General features: G+C 42.6%; 1 protein-coding gene across 1 annotated transcript; it reads right to left on the minus strand.

The window, feature by feature from the left end:
* Nucleotides 1-622: 622 nt before the first annotated feature.
* On the minus strand, nucleotides 623-20,916 carry LOC105049662 (RPM1-interacting protein 4). The gene is made up of 4 exons (XM_010929393.4): nucleotides 20,677-20,916; nucleotides 2,365-2,934; nucleotides 2,075-2,266; nucleotides 623-906 (listed from the first exon to the last, which is right to left on the minus strand). The coding sequence occupies exons 1-4, from the start codon at nucleotides 20,680-20,682 to the stop codon at nucleotides 874-876; spliced, it is 801 nt and encodes a 266-aa protein (XP_010927695.3). The 5' UTR covers nucleotides 20,683-20,916; the 3' UTR covers nucleotides 623-873.
* Between the last annotated feature and the right edge of the window lie 928 nt (nucleotides 20,917-21,844).

Consider the following 21,844-nt stretch of genomic DNA (forward strand, 5'->3'; position numbering starts at 1 on the left):
GCCCCCCCTCCTCCTCCAAGCCGTCCATAAGCCATCTCCTTCCACATGGCCCCCCTCCTCATCCTCATCCTCCCTCCTCCCCCTTCTCATCCTCTTCCTCCCCTCTCTCTGATTGATCCCCTCCTCTCTTCCTCCTCCCCATTCTCTTCCTCCTCCAAGCCCACTCATACGTGGAGACATTTCTGTCCATTGAGAGAAAAAGATAACACCATTTGTCGGTAAGTAAATAACTAGATCACATTAAAATATATCGATAATTAGAAGGATCAGTCTGATACTTTTTAAAATACAGAGAGTGTAAATGAAATTGAGCTAAAATTGAGGAGGTGTTCCTATGAATTTTTTTCTAAATTTTACATGCTGAACAATGCCCTTCATATCACCAATCTAAAAAAGAAAATAGAAAGGACATCAAATCATAGCCTTCAAATTCCTTTAGATCTGAAGAATCAAACAAATGGCTTCAAGCTGTGACTTGCTTTAAACAATGAAATTTGCTCTACATAAGAACCTTGGTTTAATGCAGCTTACACGAAAACAATTTGAATTCTTGACCCATTAACATTCAGTTTTCATAACAATGAACAACTTAACCATTATATACAACCAGCATTATCCCAAATTAAAGTAAGTAACTTGGAATCCTTAGATTGGTGCATATAAGAACACACTAAAAGAATATGCAGTATGGTCCTTTACATCACAAATAGAAGGTAGGAAATACAAGACATGAAAATTAAAGTGTGCTTTGTTATAAATAATACTCATAACTATTATCATCAAGGCACACAAGCAGAGAGAACCATGATATAAAATAGCCTTCTGGAGATATTTACAGGACCAGAGCTTCACAAAATTTTCCACGAGCACTGATTACTTTTTGCACCAGCCGAAACATGAACAGCTCTGTAACAATAAATAAATATGTATGTAACAAAAAAATTAAATAAGTAAATAACAAAAAATATGTGATCAAAGAAGGAGTAGATCATTCTGGAAAGGACTACCAAGCACTAAAGGATTTCTTCTCAACAGGAGGTCACATGAAAAGGAGTCAATTACGAACAAAGAGACACACAAATATGCTCAACAGCAAATTACCTGGCTAAAAGTTTCATTAGTTGATAGAAAAATACTTTCTGGCTGCATCTACCAAAGGCAATGTATTTTTCTATTAAAGCCTTCTGATGCTACTTAGACAAGTGAAATATCCACAAGAAGCAGTTGAAGTGGACTCTTTTTTGTTTGATGTGGTGGAAGTGAACCAAGTAATGTTTCCATCAGAAGGTTCATAATAAACTAAATAAGATAGTTTATAAGAAACAAGCAATTTTTCTGTTTCAAAATTAGGTCCAGGCCAATGAATTACTAATCAGCAAACATGCATCAGCAGAAATATCAATGGAAAGATATTTAATGGAGAGTCAGCAATTTTTGGAACATAGAGATCCCAAATACCAAAAAAAAAAGGTCAATTGCACATGGCAAAAGGCATTCCACCTAATAACTTTACCAACACTCGAAACTACTTGACAATTTCTATGTTTGAAATGGTTGGAAGTTATATTCATATCAAACATGGATGATGCTTAAATACAAATATGGAAAGGTCTATGCCCACAAAAGGGACATTTAGATGTACTGTTTACGTGCAGATATGGCCACACTTAATAAGGCAACCTGCCAGTGCTTGGCAACAAAAGACCGTTTTCACACAAATGCCTTCATGCTTCCTGCCAATTGCATGTGGCCATGTCAACACTTAAGGCCACGCACACAAAAGATTGTTTGTAAGCTTAACGGTGCCCTATGAATATTAGAAACTTTTAGTGCATTGCTTGCGTATCTAACATAATGCGGGCTAACCCTATTTGTACCAAGAACAACTGGACTATATCTGTTTTACTTGAACCTTGGACTAGACGCAAGTACAACCTTACATAATAGCAAAACCCAACAAAAACAAACATTAAAATTTAAAAATCATCACAAAGAAACACCAAAGACTCTTCTTAGTAAGATTTTACTGCTGCCTTTGCTTTTACGTGAACAAGGGATAGAAGAAAGCACTCACTGATGACTCATAACTACTGTCTTGCTTGTGACCATTGGGATATATTATATCATTGGAAATGGTGGGAACTTTTGCTGATCCAGTCTGCTTTTCCTCCCTTACTTTGTTGAATATGTGCGTGTAACCATCAGCAGAGGAAGGATTATTTTCATCCCAGTCACCAAACTTGGGCACAGTTGACCCTTTTTCAGGCTGTCAATTCAGAAAACAATATCATATTTTTTTTATGTGAATACATCAGAAAGTTATGCTATTTTGAAACTAACGATTGGAAGGAGAAATAAGTTTACTGTTTCATCGCCTCGACCACCAGCCTTTAATCTCGATCTTCCTGCAGAGTTGGAAGAATGCCCATGGCCACCTTCTGATGAACCCTTTCTTTCCCAAGTAGGAGAAGATACTCCACCTCTATTTGTAGCTTTCACCTGATAATGGGGGTGAAGGGGAGAATGTTCGACACTGTGGCTGTGATCTGATCCAGCACTTGTTCTGCCTGCCCTCCTTTGTGGATCACCCGAATTCGGTCGATCCCCATAACGGTGATATGGTGAGCCTGTGGTGGGTTTCTGAGGTACAACATCATGATGTAAAGGAGAGTCAGTATGTCGACGACGATCATCTTCTCTGCTCTTGCGTTGCTCATCCTTGGGCTTAGGAGCCTCAGAATCAGACCCAGTACCAAATGGTGGGGCCTGAACCGGAGGAATCTCTTCAGAAAATGCTTCTGGGTTTTCTTGAGGATCGTTCGGATTGATTAATGTCCCTCCAGCTTTGCTCTTGCGTGCATTGTCAAAATGTTTAGTGTAAGGGGCATTTCCATCATTTTCCCAATTGCCAAATTTTGGAACATGGGCACCTTGCTGCATTCAAATCAAACAGCAGCTTGTTATGCCCACTGAGAAATCAAACATAATGGACACCTTCTTGTTCTTCTGAAGAGAAAACTTTGGCATCAAGACATGGGTTAAAATTTTCATCCTTAAATGGCCATTGGGTTCCATATTGCAATTTGTACCACTCACACAGAAACAAAAGATAACAAAGAGAATAGACAATCTAAGGCAGAACAGAAAGCAGAGTTGAGAACTTGAAATATATTCAGATTGACAATTTACTGATGCATAAAATGCTGTGATTTCTTTGGGATTATCAAGTGCCTAGGTAGTAAAGTATACATCATCCATCTATATCATCCACAAAAAGAGAATCCTTAATGACATAAATAGCTTCTTATTTCTCTCGGTGAATTTTTATCAATTAACCTTTAAAGTAGGCCAAATATAAAAGAAAGGCACTTTCTGATTTTACCTTTAAAGTAGACAAAATAATTTAGGTTTCTTCAACCGAGAAAACATCTCTAAAAATTCCTTTATCTTTGACCTCATTTTACTTTAATGATAATACACATTCTAATTTCTCATATGTCTAGTTTCCTCCATAGGCGGCTAGTTTTCACCACCCATTCTTTCCCCAGACATCAAAAAAGGGATGGCAATCTGACTGGTACACTAGACCTTTGAGAAGATGGGCTTGAGAATGTTCTAACTGTTGGAGAAATAAGGGCCTCAAATAATATGGATGAAAGTTGCCAAAGCAAATGGCAAGGACTAAATTAATTGGAAATTTTAGATATTAATATCATATACTGGCACCGATTTATCTTGACTATTAGTTGAAGGACTTCTAGACATTCAGTGGTATTATTTTGGATGTTTCACACATCCTGGTAGATACCTTGCACAATGCTTCTTACAGGCTTCACTTGTTCGGCTCTGTGCTTACACTATCTATGTTAAAAATTTCCAATTTATACTTCTGAATGTGAGTGTGAGTCTGAGATAGGGAATTGCATGTCCTTGATTTCCCTAAATTTAAACAGCTTGACTTGAAGAACGCCTGCTCAAAATGCCAGGAATATTTCTTCCGTCACAAATTTGGATCCTAGGCAAAGAAACTTCTTAAGTTTATCCAATTGTAAAATATTGTTTCCTTTTCATTCCTAAAATTTCTAACCATTATCTAATCTAAATTCTCATCTCAATTTTTAAGGTCTTAATTGGCTAAGGAACTGGAATGACCCTTGACTGTGGTACATCAATTAGGGAATAGATGTCACAATTTCTCATCTTCAAAACCAGTATTCTCATACTGCAAGAGGGCAATTGCTGAACTAAATGGAAGTGTTATATAATGGAGGCCCTATAGATCAATTAGAATTTTGCTGGGAATAATTAAACCAACTAGGGGAGACAAAAGTAATGCAGATTTCAGTTTTAGAAAGTTAATGAAAGTGAATTAACCATTCTAAGGGTTGATATGAAGGGGCATAACTATTCAGGAAAAGCTCAAAGACTCTTATAGTTTGAGTAAAACAAGCAGTCAAGCACCGATGTCTCCCCACATCCTCCCAATGAAAAAGGGATAAAAGGAATAATAATGAAGTTGCCACACTTCAAACAGCGGCAGGCCATATTTTTTCTCTACTTTATAAAGTCATTTATTTCTGACGGTTTTACTGTCTGGGCAATCGACCGTGCCTCATAACTTCTCCAAACATCATGAATGCTCTCATGGCTACTATATTAAGCAAACTTTCAATAGTCCCTTCTTTATACATATTCTATGCAACCAACCTAAACACTACCTCTACCCATCATTGCTTTGTAAACCCATTCAAAATTCTGAACTCCCCACACTACCTTCTTAACGAAGGTACTCCCAGCCTCCCAGAAAGACTTGGTCTCCTGTAAACAAGTTCATTATGTTTTAAACTAGCATCGTGCACATGCAATGCATGTGACTTGGAAAGAGTCCGAAACGATGAAGTAAAACAAAGCACAGGTGATGGACCTATGTATTGGGAAAAATAAATATCGTGGATTCAAAACTAGAATGAAGTTGAAATGGGACAGTTCCCACTATAACAATATGATAGACAACCATATTCAATCAAATAACAACCGATTTTTCAATCATGAAATCTCAATTTGTGCAAGCATATTGTTGGTACAGAATTCTGCCGACACCGAAGAAGCTGGAGTCGAGGGGATCGCGGCCGCCGCTGGAACCTGCAAGGAAAGTCTAAACCGAAGTTGGGGGTGCTCCGGCAAGACCCTCCGACGCTCAAGTCAGTACTCTGCCTTAACAGAAATGGAGCACTCGAATGGGATTTTAACAGAGTTTTGAGATAGAGTTTAGAGCTTAGAGAAGAACGTATCTGGGGATCCCTTTTATAGACGGAAGAACGTAACTGATTGACAGCGACGTCCGTAACTGCTTGGTAGTGGGCCGTTCGGGGCCACGCGGGATTTGTTACGGAGAGTAGTGGCGTCAGTGGACCGTTCAAGGCCACGTGGAGTTTGTTATGAAGAGTGGAGTGGTATCTGTTGTCGCGACTTGTCCGAGAGTGGTGGAGCCACAAGGAATCTGTTACAGAGAATGGAGTGGTGTCCGTTGTCGCGACTTGCCGGAGAGTTCGGGCCGGACGGCTGAAGCTCGGCTGGGACGTCTGATGGAGTGGACTGGCTCTCTGTCTCAGCAATTTAAGAGAGGCTCGGATGTTTTCGAGGTTGCTGACGAGTCCACTGTTGTCGGGTGCCTTGGATGCTGATGCTGCAGGCGGAAATCATCTGCTGTAGAAGCTCGGACGGAGATTTTCCGTCGGAGAGATCCGGTTTCATGAGGAATCCGGTAGAGGGTTGACCGACAGTGGAGTTCGGATGGCGTTGTGGAGGTTCGTCCGCTGGAGGAGTCTTGAAGACACTGTGGAAGGTCGAACGTTGGAGGAGTCCAGGATTCAATTTTGTTGTAGAAGTTCGGACGGAGTCCAACTTTTGTAGGAGTCTGGATGAAGTCCGCTTATTGTAGAAGCTCGGACGAAGACCAGTTGTCGTGGAAGCTTGGATGGAGACTTCTTATTGTAGAAGCTCGGACAAAGACCGGCTGCCGTGGAAGCTCAGATGGAAACTTCTTATTGTAGAAGTCCCGCTGCTGGAGAAGCTCGATCATTGATGAAGTCCGAAAGAAGTTCGGAGTAGAGATCCGGCTGGTGGAGCCTGTCCGTTGTAGAAATTCGTCTGGAATCCATCCACTATAGAAGTTCGAACGGAGTCCGGCTCTTGTAGGAGCTCGGATGAAGTCCGCTTGCAATAGAAGTTCAGAGTAGAGTCGATCATGACTGGAAGAAGTCTGGAAGAGATTCGAAGAATAGTCGATCACTGTAGAAAATCGACTGATAGTGAAGCTCAGAGAGCGTTTGGAGCAGTCCGGTAGATGAATGGAGGAGCTCATTATTGGAGAAGTCCAGATGGTATTATGGAAGCTCGGACAGTCGGGGGAGTTCAGAAAGACGCCGCACAAGATCGGAAGCCGAAAGAGCCCCGGGAGGGTCGGCCTTTTACGAACTTCGGTCGGGGGTATTTTATACCCAACACTAGTCCCCCTACTTCCAAGTTCGGGTTTCGAATGAAGGAAGTACAAAGAAATTTTCACGATCGAAGTTGCCTCCCTCGATTTCCGTACTCGGTTGTTTCCAGATATTTTGACGTTTGGCGCGCTGGTGCTAGAGCCTTTTCAAATCGAAGCGACCCGAAAAGATTTTTTCAAAATTTTCACTGGAGCGTTGCTCTAGGTACGGCACAATAATGATTCTGTCAGTTGTCAGCCGCCTTCAGCCGCCTGTCATGATGAGTGGGATATGCGACGGTTGTAGATCGGCCAGAGGAGATCTGCAATCATTATTGCGCCGGACCCCGTCGCATATTTAAACCCGCTCCCCTCCTTCAAGGGTTTCACTTTGCCTGAGGTTTTCTTCAGTCCTTCCTTCTCGAGAGTTTCGTTCTTCTCCAGCGTGTCCTTCTCAATTTTAGGCGCTCTTCGGATCGATCCCCATCACTCTTGCTGCCTTTCTGCATCTTTCGGACCAGTTTAGGTTAGTTTTGGTACCCCTCTTTTTTTTGTTCTTCTTCCGTTTTTTATCCTTCGCATTCCGCCCGTTCGGTTTTCCGCGAGCACCCTGTTTCTTATTTTTTTCGATTTTTTTGAGATTTTTTGGGTTTTTTCTTGATTCAAAATATCCTCCAACACTTCCTCCTCTAGCAATTCTAGGAGTTCGTCCGTTCCAGCTCCCCAAAATCTTAGTTCTGTAGATGAATCTCGTCCGATCTTTGTACCAGACACCATCTCCAGTTCTCTGACTCCGGAGGAACTCTCACTGATTAAGATTCAGTACGGAGTTTCTCCGGAGTACGAGCTGGAGCTTTCCAGGCCGACTGGCCGGACTAGCGCCCCTTCCCCCGACTGCTTCTGTTTATACCAAGAAGCTTTCCGCACCGGGCTTCGATTTCGGCTTCCACCTTTTGTTATTGCTCTTTTTCGCTTCTTAAATATTTCTTTAGTTTCTGTAGCACCGAACTCCTTTAGATTTCTGATAGGATTTCTTTTCCTCTATAGTTCAGCTGAAGTTCGGCCAACCCTTTCTTTGTTTAAAAATTTCTATACCTTCAAGCGTCATCCCTCGGCAAAGGACTGGTAATACTTCTCCCCCCAATTCGGTAGAAAGGGATTGCTGAAAGGTGCCCCCTCTTCTATCCACAACTAGGAGAGGTACTTCTACGTCCGATGTCCGACCTTGGAGCTGGGGTTGCCCCCCTGGGGCTCCCTGAGGGATTCCGTCTGTCAGGCTTCTAGCCTGGGACGGGACGATCTTGAAGCCTCCAATAAACTCGAGGCTTATCCAGCTCCTCTTCTCTCCAACCTCCTGAAGGAACAACTCTTATTTAACGTTGGCCTAAGCCCTCTCAACCCTGTCGGTATTATTATTTTTTTTTTGGCCTTTGTAACGCACACTTTACTAATGAAATGAAAAAGAATTTTTTCATTACCTTGTCCATTCTTGCATTAAGTTATCGTTTACCGAGCTTCTTTTGTCTTCTGTCTTATTCGATGTCGACGTTGTTTGAAGATTCCTGATTATCGTTGTGTTGATTCGCCCTTAGGGATTGAAGATTTTCGACAAGGATTTTCTTCCTCGTTGAGACGAAGTCCCTTGAGTCTTGGATGTAGTTCATTTTTTTTTCCTTATCTCTAGTGTAGCTCGTCGCTTTTTCTTTTTTTTTTCTTTATGTTAGGGTGAGGGTTTTCCTTCTGCTCCTAACGGGATTGTAGGGGTGTAGAGGAGTTGCTGAAGGACTTTTCCCCTCATCCGATCTCAAACGGCCAGATTTTCGTTTGTGTCAGGACGAGGTTCTCCTCCTGTTTCCGACACAATCAATTTCAGCTCATGTTAGGACGAGGTCTTCCTCCTGTTCCTAACAGGACTGCAGGGGCACATAAAGACCATTGCAAGGGCCTCTCCCCCCATCCGATTTTTGAATAACCGAGCCTTCGACCTTGCTCATGTTAGGACGAGGTTCTCCTCCTGTTCCTAACATGGCTGTGGGGGCGCATAAGGGCCGTTGCAAGGACCTCTCCCCTCATCTGATCTCTAAATAATCGGACCTTCGACTTTGCTCATGTTAGGACGAGGTTCTCCTCCTGTTCCTAACATGGCTGTGGGGGCACATTAGGACCGTTACAAGGGCCTCTCCCTCCATCCGGTCTCTAAATAACCGGACCTTCGACTTTGCTCATGTTAGGACGAGGTTCTCCTCCTGTTCCTAACATGGCTGTGGGGGCGCATTAGGACCGTTGCAAGGACCTCTCCCCCCATCCGGTCTTTAAATAACCGGGCCTTTGACTTTGCTAATGTTAAGACGAGGTTCTCCTCTTGTTCCTAACATGACTGTAGGGGTGCATTAGAGTCATTGCAAGAGCCTCTCCCCCCATCCGGTCTCTAAATAACCGGGCCTTCATTTGTGTCAAGACGAGGTTTTCCTCTTGTTCTTGACATGCTTAATTTCGATTGTTTGAAGGAGCTACTCCCTGTCGTTATAAGCTCGTACCAAAAGAAAAGATATACGAATATGAAATTTTTATTTAAGGCAAAGTTATCGGTAGTACATTCGTAGATTTTTTGAATTCCATGGTCGCGGAAGGTCTGCTCCTCCGAGTTCTTTTAGATAGTATGTTCCGGGCCGAACCACCTCCCTGACTTCATACGGGCCTTCCCAGTTAGGGGCAAATTTCCCTTGATTCTAAGCTTGTGAAACAGCGGCTCGCCAAAGTACTAAGTCCCCCGCTCTGAAGGCCTTGCTCTTGATCCGGGAGTTGTAGTAGCGGGCCACTTTCTACTTGTAGGCGGCCATCCGAACTTGAGCTGTCTCCCGCTTTTCTTCTAACGAGTCGAGATTGGCCTTGAGATCCTGTGAGTTGTGCTGCTCGTCGAATGCCACAACTCGCACCGACGGAAGCTTGAGTTCGATCGGGATCACGACTTCTGTTCCGAAGGCTAAGGCAAAGGGGGTCTCCCTTGCGGGCAGTCTTTGGGTAGTTCGGTATGCCCACAATACATGATAAAACTCATATGCCCAAGTTCCCCTTGCTTTTTCAAGTCTCGCCTTGATTCCTTCCAACAGAGTCCTGTTAGTAACCTCGGCTTCGCCGTTTACTTGCGGATGGGCTACTGACGTGAAGTTATAGGAGATGTTTAAGTCCTCACAAAATTCAGCAAACCTTGCTCCAGCAAATTGTCGCCCATTATCAGTAATGAGAGTTCTGAATAAACCGAACCTACAGACAATTGACTTCCAGACGAAGTCCTGCACCTTAGCTTCTGTGATTTTCGCCAAAGGTTCAGCTTCGACCCACTTGGTGAAGTAGTCAATTGCCACCAGGAGGAACTTCCGCTGCCCGGATTCCATGGAAAAAGGTCCGAGGATATCCATCCCCCATTGTGCAAACGGCCATGGGGCACTCAAGGGTGTAAGTTCGGAGGCGGGTTGCCTTTGGATATTTGCATATCTCTGACACCGATCACACCTTCTGACATATTCGATGGAGTCGTGGTACATGATAGGCCAGTAATAGCCTTGTCGGAGTAGTTTGTGGGATAAAGATCTGGCCCCCAGGTGACTTCCGCAGACTCTCTCATGTACCTCCCACAAGGCGAAGTCGGCTTCAGAAGGCCGGAGACATTTTAGGAGGGGCAAAGAGTACGACCTCTTGTACAGCTTGCCTTTATAAAGAATATATCGAGAGGCCTGGTTCCTAAGCTTCCGAGCTTCTTTTGCAATATGAGGAAGAACCCCGTCCTTGAGGTATGCAACCAGTGGATCAATCCAGCTGGGTTCATGGCTGATCTCCATCACAAACTGCGGTTCTTCCGTACTTGAGCACTTCAGAACTTCGAAGAAGACTTCCTTGGGCAGTTCAGCCGGAGCCAGTGTAGCCAACTTGGAGAGAAGGTCGGCCCTGGTATTTTCTGCTCTTGGAATCTGCTTGATGTCAAAGCTGCCGAAGGCAGGGATGATCTCTTTTACCTTTTCGAGATACTTGATCATACTGTCCTCCTGAGCTTCATAGTTTCCGCTGACTTGTCCCATCACCAATTGAGAGTCACTGTAGACTTGGAGCCGATCTACTTCTAACTCTTTGGCGATCCTCAGTCCTGCAATCAGAGCTTCATATTCTGCTCCGTTATTTGTCGCAGAAAATTCGAAGCGCAGCGCGTACTCCGCAATAATTTCTTCTAGATTGACTAAGATCAGGCCCGCACCTGCGTCTAACATGTTGGAGGAACCATCCACGTAGAGGACCCAAAAACCATCAGGGAGATCTGTTCTTTCTTCAGGGGAGTTCGACTGAAGCCCTGAGTTATCAGCTTCACCTCGTTCAAGTTCGACCTCTTCTGGAATAGTGCACTCCACTATGAAGTCTGCTAATATCTGGACTTTAATCGCCAGTCGAGATCAATAGTTGATGTCGAATTCCGTGAGTTCGACTGCCCATTTCGCTATCCTTCCGGAAGCATCCGCTCGATGCAGAACCGCCTTAATCGGCTGGTCGGTGAGCGGTGTTATGGTGTGCCCTTAAAAGTAAGGTCGAAGCCTTCGAGCTGCAATCAACAAGGCGTAAGTTAGTTTCTCTAACTTAGTATACCTGATTTCAACGTCTCTCAATATTCGGCTAATGTAGTAGATCGCCGTTGAATTTTTGCTTCTTCCTTAACCAGAACTGCTGCGAGGCCACAGGAGAGACCGCTAGGTACAGGAACAACTCCTCTCCGGGTTCGGGCTTTGCCAATAGCAGAGGTGAGCCGAGGTAGCTCTTTAATTCTTCGAATGCTTGCTGACATTCAATGATCCAACAGAAGTTCTTCAGCTGCTTGAGAGTCTGAAAGAAAAGCAGGCATCGTTCGGCCGATCTTGAGACGAAGCGATTCAGAGCTGCTACTCTCCCAGTAAGGCGTTGAACTTCCTTTATTGACTTCGGGGCGGTCATTTTCCGGATGGCACGAATCTTTTTCGAATTTGCTTCGATCCCGCGCCCCGATACCATGAAGCTCAAGATTTCCCTAAGGTTACTCCAAAAGCGCACTTAATCGGGTTCAGCTTCATCTTATATTTTCGGAGGGCGCTGAAGGTCTCCTCAAGGTCGGCGACGTGGTTCATTGTGGCCGATCTGCTCTTTGAAGATCTTGTTCACCAACCGTTGATAGGTCGTCCCTGCATTTTTTAGGCCAAAAGGCATGGCCCTGTAACAATAAAGACCACGGTTAGTAATAAAAGCAGTTTTTTCTTCGTCCTCTGGTGCCATCCTGATTTGATTGTAGTCAGAAAATGCATCCATGAAAGTGAGAAGCTCGTGGCCCGAGGTCGCATCCACTAATTGGTCAATTCTGGACAGAGGGTAACTGTCCTTCGGACAGGCTTTGTTCAGCTTTTTGAAATCTATACACATCCTCTACTTGCCGTTTGCCTTCTTGACGAGAACCACATTGGAGATCCAATTCGGGTAGTTGACTTCTCTGATGAACCTGGCTTTCAGGAGTTTATCAACTTCTTCAGCTATTGCCATCTGCCTTTTCGGTGCATGACTTCGGATTTTTTCCTTCGTCGGCCGATATTTGGGATCAACAGCTAGACAGTGTTCCATGACTTCAGCATCAATCCCTGGCATGTCCGTCGGAACCCAAGCAAAAATATCCGCATTCTTTTGTAGAAAATTGATGAGCCGTGTCCGTACCTCTCCTCCCAAGTTGGAGCCGATCTTCACCACATGCTCCTCGTTCCCATCGTTCAAAGGAATTGAGACAAGATCTTCAATCGGCTCATCCCGTTCTTCAGCAAGGTCGTCACGGGTGTCCAATCCATCAACCGGACAGGGGTCAGACTGACCATTTCTTTGTAGGGCTATGTTATAGCAGTGTCTTGCCAGGACTTGATCTCCTCTGACCTCTCCGACCCCTTGGCTAATAGAAAATTTCAACTTCAAATGGTAGGTCGATACCACAGCTCAGAGGGCGTTGAGGCCAGGTCAGCCGAGTATTGCGTTGTAGGCAAACGGCGCCCTTACTACCAGAAAATCCACTTGCGCTCTTGATTGCTTCGGATACCGGCCTGCAACTACGGTTAAAATTATTACCCCTTCCACTGGCACAGCATCGCCAGTGAATCCTACCAACGGAGAGCTTATCGGCCCTAATCGACCATTCGAAATGGACATTTTCGAGAATGCATCGTAAAACAAAATATCGACCGAGCTTCCACTATCAACAAGAATGCGGCGTACATCATAGTCAGCAATATTTAAAGAAACTACAACCGCATCATTATGGGGGAATTGAATCTCCTAGACATCTTCTTCAGTAAAGGTTATGGATTCTTCAGTCCTCTGCCGCTTGGGCGGTCCAACCGATCCACTGACTGCTCCCCGCCAGGATCCTCCAGAGATGGTGTTGATGATCCCGATTGGAGGCCGGTCTTCAGGCTGTTCTTCCCTCCTTGGCGGCTCTGGCTGTGGTAGGGCCCTCGGCCGATCCTCCCTACCTTCAGATCGGCGCCGGATGAATCTGTCGAACCGACCTCGTCTGATGAGCTCCTCGATCTCGTCTCGGAGTTGAATACACTCCTCCGTGTCGTGGTCGTGGTCACGATGATAGAGGCAGAACTTGTTAGGGTTGCACTTTCCGGGGTGTGTGCGCATCCTTTCCGGCCTTGGCAGCTGCTCCCTGACCTCCATCAGTACTTGGGCTTTTGGAGCATTGAGAGGGGCGTAGCTGTAGAATCTTCCGAAGGGAGAGCTCCGTCGAACTCTGCGGTCCGGGCTCCTCGGCCTACGAGCTCGGAGAGGAGTTCGAACACGCTTGTGTCCGGGGGGAGTTCGAAAACGTGGCCGAGCTTCACTCGGCCCTTTTTCAGCTGCGGACTTGCTGGAGTCACCTGTCTGCCGCTCCTTCGTGGCCTCCTCCTCCTTCATCTTGAAGGCTTCCTCTGCTCGGGCATATCCTTCGGCCCGAGCCAGCAAATCAGCGAAGTCCCTGGGATACTTCTTTTCCAGGAAAAACAGAAGATCATTCTTTTGAAGACCGCTCTTCAGGACGGCCATTGCAACTGATTGATCCAAGTTCCGGACCTCCAATGCGGCGGCGTTAAAACGGTTGACGTAAGTTCGGATAAATTCTCCCTCTTTTGCTTGATGTTGATGAGGGACTCCGAACCTCTCCGAGGACGCCGACTGCTGACGAAATGAGCCGCAAACTGATGGCTCATTTGATCAAAGGAGAAGATAGTACCCGACTTCAGTGCCGAGTACCAATTTCTTGCTGCTTCCTTCAAGGTAGACGAAAAAGCTCAGCACAGGATGGCGTCTGGCGCGCCATGGAGCAGCATCATTGTCCGGAAGGCCTCCAGGTGATCAATCGAATCGGAGGTCCCGTCGTAGCTCTCGAATTGAGGGAGCTTGAAGTTCGACAGGATCGGTTCCTGCATAATCATTTAAGAGAAAGGAGGGTCAGTACAGATATCCTCACCGTAAGCAGGGGGAGCATGGCGAAGCTCTTCGATCCGCCGATTCATCTCCTGAAATTTTTGATCCAGGAGATCCTCTCGACTGCGAGTCTCGAGGATCTTCTGATAGAACGGAGGTAGGGACCCTCTGAGGGTGGAATCGTGATCAGACGGAGGGCTCTCCGCCTTCTGCTTCCTTTTTCCGGGAAAGACAGAGCGACTGGCCCAAGTGGCCCACTCGATCGTCGGATTCTAGAACTCTGATGATGCTCTTTCTAAACGCACAGATGCCTGCGACTGCTGCTGCATGACCTGCACTGCTTCGGTGAGGCCCCTGATCTGCTGAACCAGCAGGTCGAACTGCTCCATGCCGACTGCCGTTGTCGGAGGAGGAGCCTGAAAAACTGGAGACGAGGTCGGAGCTTGCAGATCTCTCTTAGATCTGGCCACGAAGGTCATAGATCGCCTGATGGATGCCTTTCGGAGAGGCATCGGGTGGGGATCTGGCAAGAGAAGAGGAGGAAGATGTCGAAGAAGATGACCGGAGACAGTCCCATTGAGTACTCCTTTAAGAACAAGGGTCCTGCGAAGACACAAACCCTTCCTCTAGCGCCAATTCTGTTGGTGCAGAATTTCGCCGACACCGGAAAAGCTGGAGTCGAGGGGATCGCGGCCGCCGCTAAGACCTGCAAAGAAAGTCTAAACCGGAGTTGGAGGTGCTCCGGTAAAACCCTCCGACGCTCAAGTCAGTCTCTGCCTCAACAGAAATGGAGCACTCGAATGGAATTTTAGCAGAGTTTCGAGATAGAGTTTAGAGATTAAAGAAGAACGTATCTGGGGTCCCTTTTATAGACGGAAGAGCGTAACTGATTGACAGCGATGTCCGTAACTGCCTGGTAGTGGGCCGTTCGGGGCCATGCGGGATTTGTTACGGAGAGTAGTGGCGTTAGTGGACCGTTCAAGGCCACGTGGAATTTGTTATGGAGAGTGGAGTGGTGTCCGTTGTCGCGACTTGCCAGAGAGTGATGAGGCCACGTGGAATCTGTTACAGAGAGTGGAGTGGTGTCCGTTGTCGTGACTTGCCGGAGAGTTCGGGCTGGACGGCTGAAGCTCGGCTGGGATGTCTAATGGAGCGGACTGGCTCTCTGTCTCAGCAATCTAAGAGAGGCTCGGATGTTTTCGAGGTTGCTGACGAGTCCATTGTTGTCAGATGCCTTGGACGCTGATGCTGCAGGTGGAAGTCATCTGCTGTAGAAGCTCGGACGGAGACTTTCCGCCGGAGAGGTCCGATTTCATGAGGAATCCGGCAGAGGGTCGACCGACAGTGAAGTTCGGATGGCGTTGTGGAGGTTCGTCCGCTGGAGTCTTGAGGACACTGTGGAAGGTCGAACGTTGGAGGAGTCCGGGATTCAATTCTGTTGTAGAAGTTCGGACGAAGTCCGGCTCTTGTAGGAGTCTGGATGAAGTCCGCTTATTGTAGAAGCTCGGACGAAGACCAGTTGTCGTGGAAGCTCGGATGGAGACTTCTTATTGTAGAAGCTCGGACAAAAACTGACTACCGTGGAAGCTTGAATGGAGACTTCTTATTTTAGAAGTCCCGCTGTTGGAGAAGCTCGGTCATTGACGAAGTCCGGAAGAAGTTCGGAGTAGAGATCCGGCTAGTGGAGCCCGTCCGTTGTAGAAGTTCGTCTGGATCCATCCACTATAGAAGTTCGGACGGAGTCCGACTCTTGTAGGAGCTCGGATGAAGTCCACTTGCAATAGAAGTTCGGAGTAGAGTCGATCGTGGCTGGAAGAAGTCTGGAAGAGATTCGGAGAATAGTCGATCACTGTAGAAAATCGGCTGATAGTGAAGCTCAGAAAGCGTTTGGAGCAGTCCATAGATGAATGGAGGAGCTCATTATTGGAGAAGTCCAGATGTATTATGGAAGCTCAGACAGTCGAGGGAGTTCAGAAAAATGCCGCACAAGGTCGGAAGCCGAAAGAGCCTCGGGAGGGTCAGCCTTTTACGAACTTCGGCTGGGGGTATTTTATACCCAACACATATGTATGCCTGAGAGAGGGAGAGAATTTTGGTGGATCTCATCAACTAATGGTGGTCAAGGTCTTCTAATATGATTAGATTTAAATAAAACTCAATACAATATTGTTATCTAAAACTAAAAATTAATATAATATTATTATCCTATGGCTTCTAGAAGTGAATTTGCATGATTTAAGAGTCATCATTGGAATTTAAAAGGTCCAAATGAAATGCCATTCTTATATGTTCGACGTCTCAATACCTGACCCTATACAGATACCATCTTATTACAGTATCATTGTGTGGTATGGTACGAAACAACGAGGCATATCGAATGTCGGTCCCCATACAGTACAAGACTATATACCAGTTTGGTACCATTATGGTACAGTATGCCTGGTATGGTATGGTACTGACTAGTACAACGAACCTTGCTATCCTTTGTATCTTGCCAAATTCCAACAAGAGAAAAAAAAAATAGTACATCAAGCAAGTCAAAGATTTGGATGATCAAAGTTTTAAAACTTAATTTTGGTTTCAGTTTGGATTCCCCACGTACAGTTCTGATTTCGGCAATTTTCCTGGTTCCATAGTTTCACTCCTCGTTTTGAAATTTCGGCCAAAAAAGTCAAGAAAAAAATTCCAAAAACAGAAAAAGGAAATCAAGGCAAGTTATTTCACACCATCTCATTGCATTTTCTATTATCTCGATCATAAATTACTTGGCTGGGTAGTTTTAGGTTGAAATTTAGCTATATTAAGTGTAAGACATTAAGTATCTAGAATAGTTTACTAATCTATTAAGTGCAAAGACCAAATATCACTCAGTCAAGCATAAATTAACAAGATAAGTCTACAAATGTAATTAGACATGCCTATTTAGTACCATAAGAGTGAATATTTTGGTAACATATCTAAGCAAGAAAGAACTCACCTAAACATGTTCCATTCTATTTTATTTAAGCACCTATCTAAGCAAAAAAAAAAAACCCTTCCATGTAAGAAACATTTTATTTTATCATTTTCTTTTAATGTTTAATTTTCAGGAAAAGAAAAATCTATGCACCAAGAAAAAAAACCACATAAACCAATATGTTTTTAATTAGCAAAAAAAATGCAGAAACGAAATTCAAAAAACAAGAAAATAAAATAAAGCATAAGCATATCTATTTCTCCAGGAGAAAAAAAGAACAGTTTGTTTCACTCCAAACTGCCAAAACTTATGTAATCAGCCAAAATAATCAAATTTGCTACAGTTGAGACCTACTGAAACTAACCAAAAATGACCGCGATCAAAAGTTTTAGTTAATTTTGGAGTGATTCCAGGTGAAACCAAACCATTTTGGATGAAATGGATTGGTCTTAGTCAAAATTGGCTGAAATGGATAAATTTCAGCCTACACTTAAAACTTCGGAAAAGATGATCGAAACAAAAGGAGATATGTAAGCCAAAAAAAAAAGAAAAAAGAAATTTAAAAGATGTGAGATGTCTGGGTTTTAAGAGAAATAGGCATGGGGTAGGATGGCTTAAAAGGAAACATTCATGGTGACTGCAAAAACAGACAGTAAGCATAGCGGGGGTTGGGGGATGCTGAAGTTTACATTTATCTCAGACACTTGGAAGGGCCAAGGAATGTGGAGCAGAATGAACTTGGTGAGCTCCACCTCCCCTAAAGAAAAAAGAACAACAAAGGGAAACAAGAGCACCACTACTTTATTGCCCACAATATCTCATCAGCAAATTTTTAGATTGGTTATTCAGGTTCAGTTTCTTTTAAGATCTTCGTAGCTACTTGGTTTTATGATTTACCATTTCTTTTTATAATAGAAAGCATTATGTTTAGCAAGTGGACATAATTAGAAATTTCAAGCCAAGGGTTCACTTGGAGTGGGAAGCTTCCCTTTTGTTTGAGACCAATAAATACTTGGTCCAAAGAGCTAGGAAAGATTGTTGCCATGGATGGTTCACTGAGCCAACTATGGTCATGTCCTTGTGCATCCTGACACAATTAATGTCGGTCTATCTCCTTTCAACTTTAGAAGGCAATGGCTCAATTTTGATCCAGTCTAAGAGTGATAGTGGTCTTTATTACAGGTGACGTTACAAAGATTACTGCATGAATGATTCATGAATGACAAACTTCACTAAAAAATAGTGTTTTGGAAAACAGTTGCAATATTGAAGAGGCTAAGGGACCCCATAGTGAATATACGGTATGCATGCTGCATACACAAAAGCACATGCGTTTAGTATTTTTTTTTAACTGTATAAAAATAAATAAAATACATTAAGCACAGTTAAAAAATAATATAATATTTTTTTAAAAAATACCAACATTAGTAAAACAATAATAGCTAATAATTAGTGTTTATTACTTAGTGCTTAATGCAAATAATAATTATTTACAACATAACTGAAACCAATCTAACCTAGCTATCTGTTTGAAAATGCTCCATTTGCACATGCCCCTGTAAGAGCAGGCCATATAATTGGCCTCAAAATGCTAAGTGGACAACATATGCAGACGTACAATGCTCATTGAACCACATATACAGTTCCATATTGCTAATTAGACCAACTTTTCGGCCCTTAGCAGTGTAACGGTATACCGTAACCATGTGGTGCAGTCAAGGGACTACATCCACATGTGCTGCTGCATGTGTGGCATCATGCACAGTATTTTAAAACATGGTTCAGAAAAGAAAAAGCTTAAAACGAATGAAACCCCTTAATGCAGAAGTTTAACAAGTCTAACCTGAATAAAAAGGTGACTGTCACATATGGGTAACCATAGCTAAGTCACTTTGATTGATTGATCTTATATGACATGGACAGAATGATTAAAATCCTAACCATTTAACTTCTAAAAATGTCGACACTCAAGCTCTAAGATGATGCCACAAAAAAAGAAGAAAATCCCACTAAAACCAATACTTTCATGAAGAAATGTATAAACTTGCATTAACTAACATGATATAAACCTTATGTAGCAAAGAGATCTTTCAAAAAAATAACAGCAATGATGGAGAACATATTTGAATATGCAAATGAACAAATCAAAGATGAAGGTTATTTTCTTGCTCAGTTAATTTATAAAAGGAGTTCTAGCAATTGCTAGGCATGAAGGAAAAAAGATGTATACTAAGGGTACATCAAAATTATTAAAAGTGATAAGCAACAATAGTGGTTGGGAAGTGAATCATGATTTAAGTTGGGCTCCTACCAAGAGTTGGCACACTACAATTTCCTACACTGCTCTTAAATGAACTAGATATTCAGAAGGTTGTGAACTTGTGATGTAGAGTATGATCTTTGCACATTAAATTGCATAAATTGATAAGACCAGAAAACAGTTGATTCATTCGCTGGCACATCTTCATCTTAAAAACAGCCTAAATTCTTCGTTTATCCTGAATGTCATACTGGGGTGAAGCCATATCTACACATGATTTGGGCAACCAATTTTTTTCCCCTATTATTCTTTTTCATATTGCAGCTGACCTTCCTTTTTTTTCTCTTTTCAAAAAGTATCTTTAGTGTTTACATCACAGAATATAAGTTCCTCGTCTCACACAAGATAGATCATTATGCCGCATTCCAGATATCCATAATTCCCAAAGTTCTCAGTCGTGATCCATCTCAAACTCAATAATCTCGATTCTCCTCTCTTCAAGAAAGCATTTTGAACAAAATCGAGCTTGCAAAATCCAGATAAAAGGAGAACAGGGTATCAAAAATGTTAAAACTCCAAATTCCTAGTGCCTCATATATGAAAACCAAAAATTTGTAATCAAGAAATCACTAAATGCAGGCTAAAACTGAAACAAGACAGGTGAAAGATCAAAAATAAGCAGAGATTGTCAACAGGAGCAAAACCATGTGCCCAAACTCATGTCCATCTTCCAAAAACAAAATCCAAAATGTTTACATCTAGAGATTGTTCCCACTTATCAACACACGGCCCTGAGATCAAACCAAAAACCCTAAATTTTCTTTTTTTCCCCTCAATCTTCATCCCAACAAGTGAAAGCTAAAAGCAGTTCTAAGCACTGAGAAGCTAATATAACCAGGTGCACAGGAACCAACTGGTCATAATAACTATCTCACCATCCAAAAACACCACCTTTACCAAATAAAACCCCGAACCAACCAAGAACACACTAATCCAGATTCCCTCATCTGTTCCGGTGCAAAAAAGGAAAGATGAAGAAAGATCGCTTGTATCCAATTCAACCAGGAAAACCTTCGTTCATGAAAACAAAAGCTGAAATCACCACAAAGCCCTCTAGAGAAAATTACTATAAACAAACAAACCAAAAAAACAAAGAGAAAAGAACAAAAAGAAGCTGTCAGACCCCTCAAAATTCCTGTTTTCCACACCTTCAAATAACGAGACATCATAAGCCCACATCAAAACCTTCACTTCACGCCACAGAGACCTAAAATCTCCACAAAATCCTGGAGAAATTATCACTATACGATACAAAAGCCATCAACTAACCAACTTCTTAAAAAATCCACATGAAAACACCAACAAGAGCAGCCCACATCTTACTTAGAATAGCAAAACAGACAATTAATTCTCAGAAAAAAACACTCAAAGATCGCACCTTTCTCATTTCGCACAGATTTTAGCAACGAAACGAAACAATCCCACATACAGAGATACCCATTAGAAGCCCAAAAAACTCACCGCCATGTGGATGCTTGCAGATCCAAAAAGAGGATAGATTCCTCAAAAGGGCAACAAAAGCGACTTCCGGCCCCTCCTTTCCCGATCCGGGAAGTGGAATTGCTCGAAAAGATGAGGGATTCTTGGTCTCGGAGCGGGCTGCTAAGATACCCTTGGAGAGAAGAAAGAGAAGGGCGAGGAGGATCAGAGGAATAATAATAAACCGAAAAGGGAGAGAAAGGCGATGAAGAGAAGAAGAGGAGAAGAAGCATTGACCGACGCCGCCGGTCATGTTTGACCCTGCTTTCCACAGCGATGCGTACTCTACTCGGCTACCCCCACCGTTGGTTATCGCATGTAGTTCTGTATTTATCCCTGTAGCTTGGATTCTTCACTTTCTGTTAAAAAAAAAAAAAAAAAGTTATTTTTTTGTTTTAGAAATTTTATTTTTTTTTTTTTACTTTACTCTCGTATTTATAACTTTTTAATAAAAATAGTTTATTTTAAACTTTGCTAAACTATTACACCAATATTCTCTAATGACAATATTTTTATATGTGCATTCATTCAAGGATAAAAAATATGATGATCCAACAAAAATCTAAAAGTTTACTTTTTTTTTTTTTTTTTTTTTTGTGAGGACAACAATAACATCATCAATCAATTAGTTTTTGGAAGGATTAGTCGTGGACCAGTAGTTGGAGAAATTATTACATGCATGAGCAATGATCATTAAGATGTATGAGTGTGGGTTGCATGCATCGTACACTTGTCTCAATGATGGCCCACAGCTATTTAGGTTGAAATTAGATATAGATTGGATATCAATATATTCATTTCATACTTATTTTGTCTGATGAATATAAATATGAATATAGATATTATTTAAATATAAAAATTTATATCTATATTTGTGTTAAATAGATACGTATACAATTGAAATATCCAAAATATGAATATAATTATAAATATAAATTAGATAATTTAATTTTATGAATTATAAAATTAAAGATATAATTAAATAGATGATAAATTAAACTAACAATATATTTATATGATTGTATATTTTTTTAAAAAATTAATAAATATAATTTAAAATTATATAAATTTATTGATAAATTTAAATATTTAAATACAGATCCAAATATATATTATCCATGTCATTTTCATCTCTAACCATAATACACCA

This window comes from Elaeis guineensis, chromosome 8, assembly GCF_000442705.2.
Source record: "Elaeis guineensis isolate ETL-2024a chromosome 8, EG11, whole genome shotgun sequence".
Classification (NCBI taxonomy): Eukaryota; Viridiplantae; Streptophyta; class Magnoliopsida; order Arecales; family Arecaceae; genus Elaeis; species Elaeis guineensis.

What these genes read in the sequence shown, in the direction of transcription:
- LOC105049662 (XM_010929393.4), bottom strand. An exon ending in GTGGTCGAGGCGATGAAACA is followed by an intron (nt 2,267 to 2,364) that starts GTAAACTTATTT and finishes CTGAATTGACAG; the next exon opens with CCTGAAAAAGGGTCAACTGT. An exon ending in ACAGTAGTTATGAGTCATCA is followed by an intron (nt 907 to 2,074) that starts GTGAGTGCTTTC and finishes TTATTGTTACAG; the next exon opens with AGCTGTTCATGTTTCGGCTG.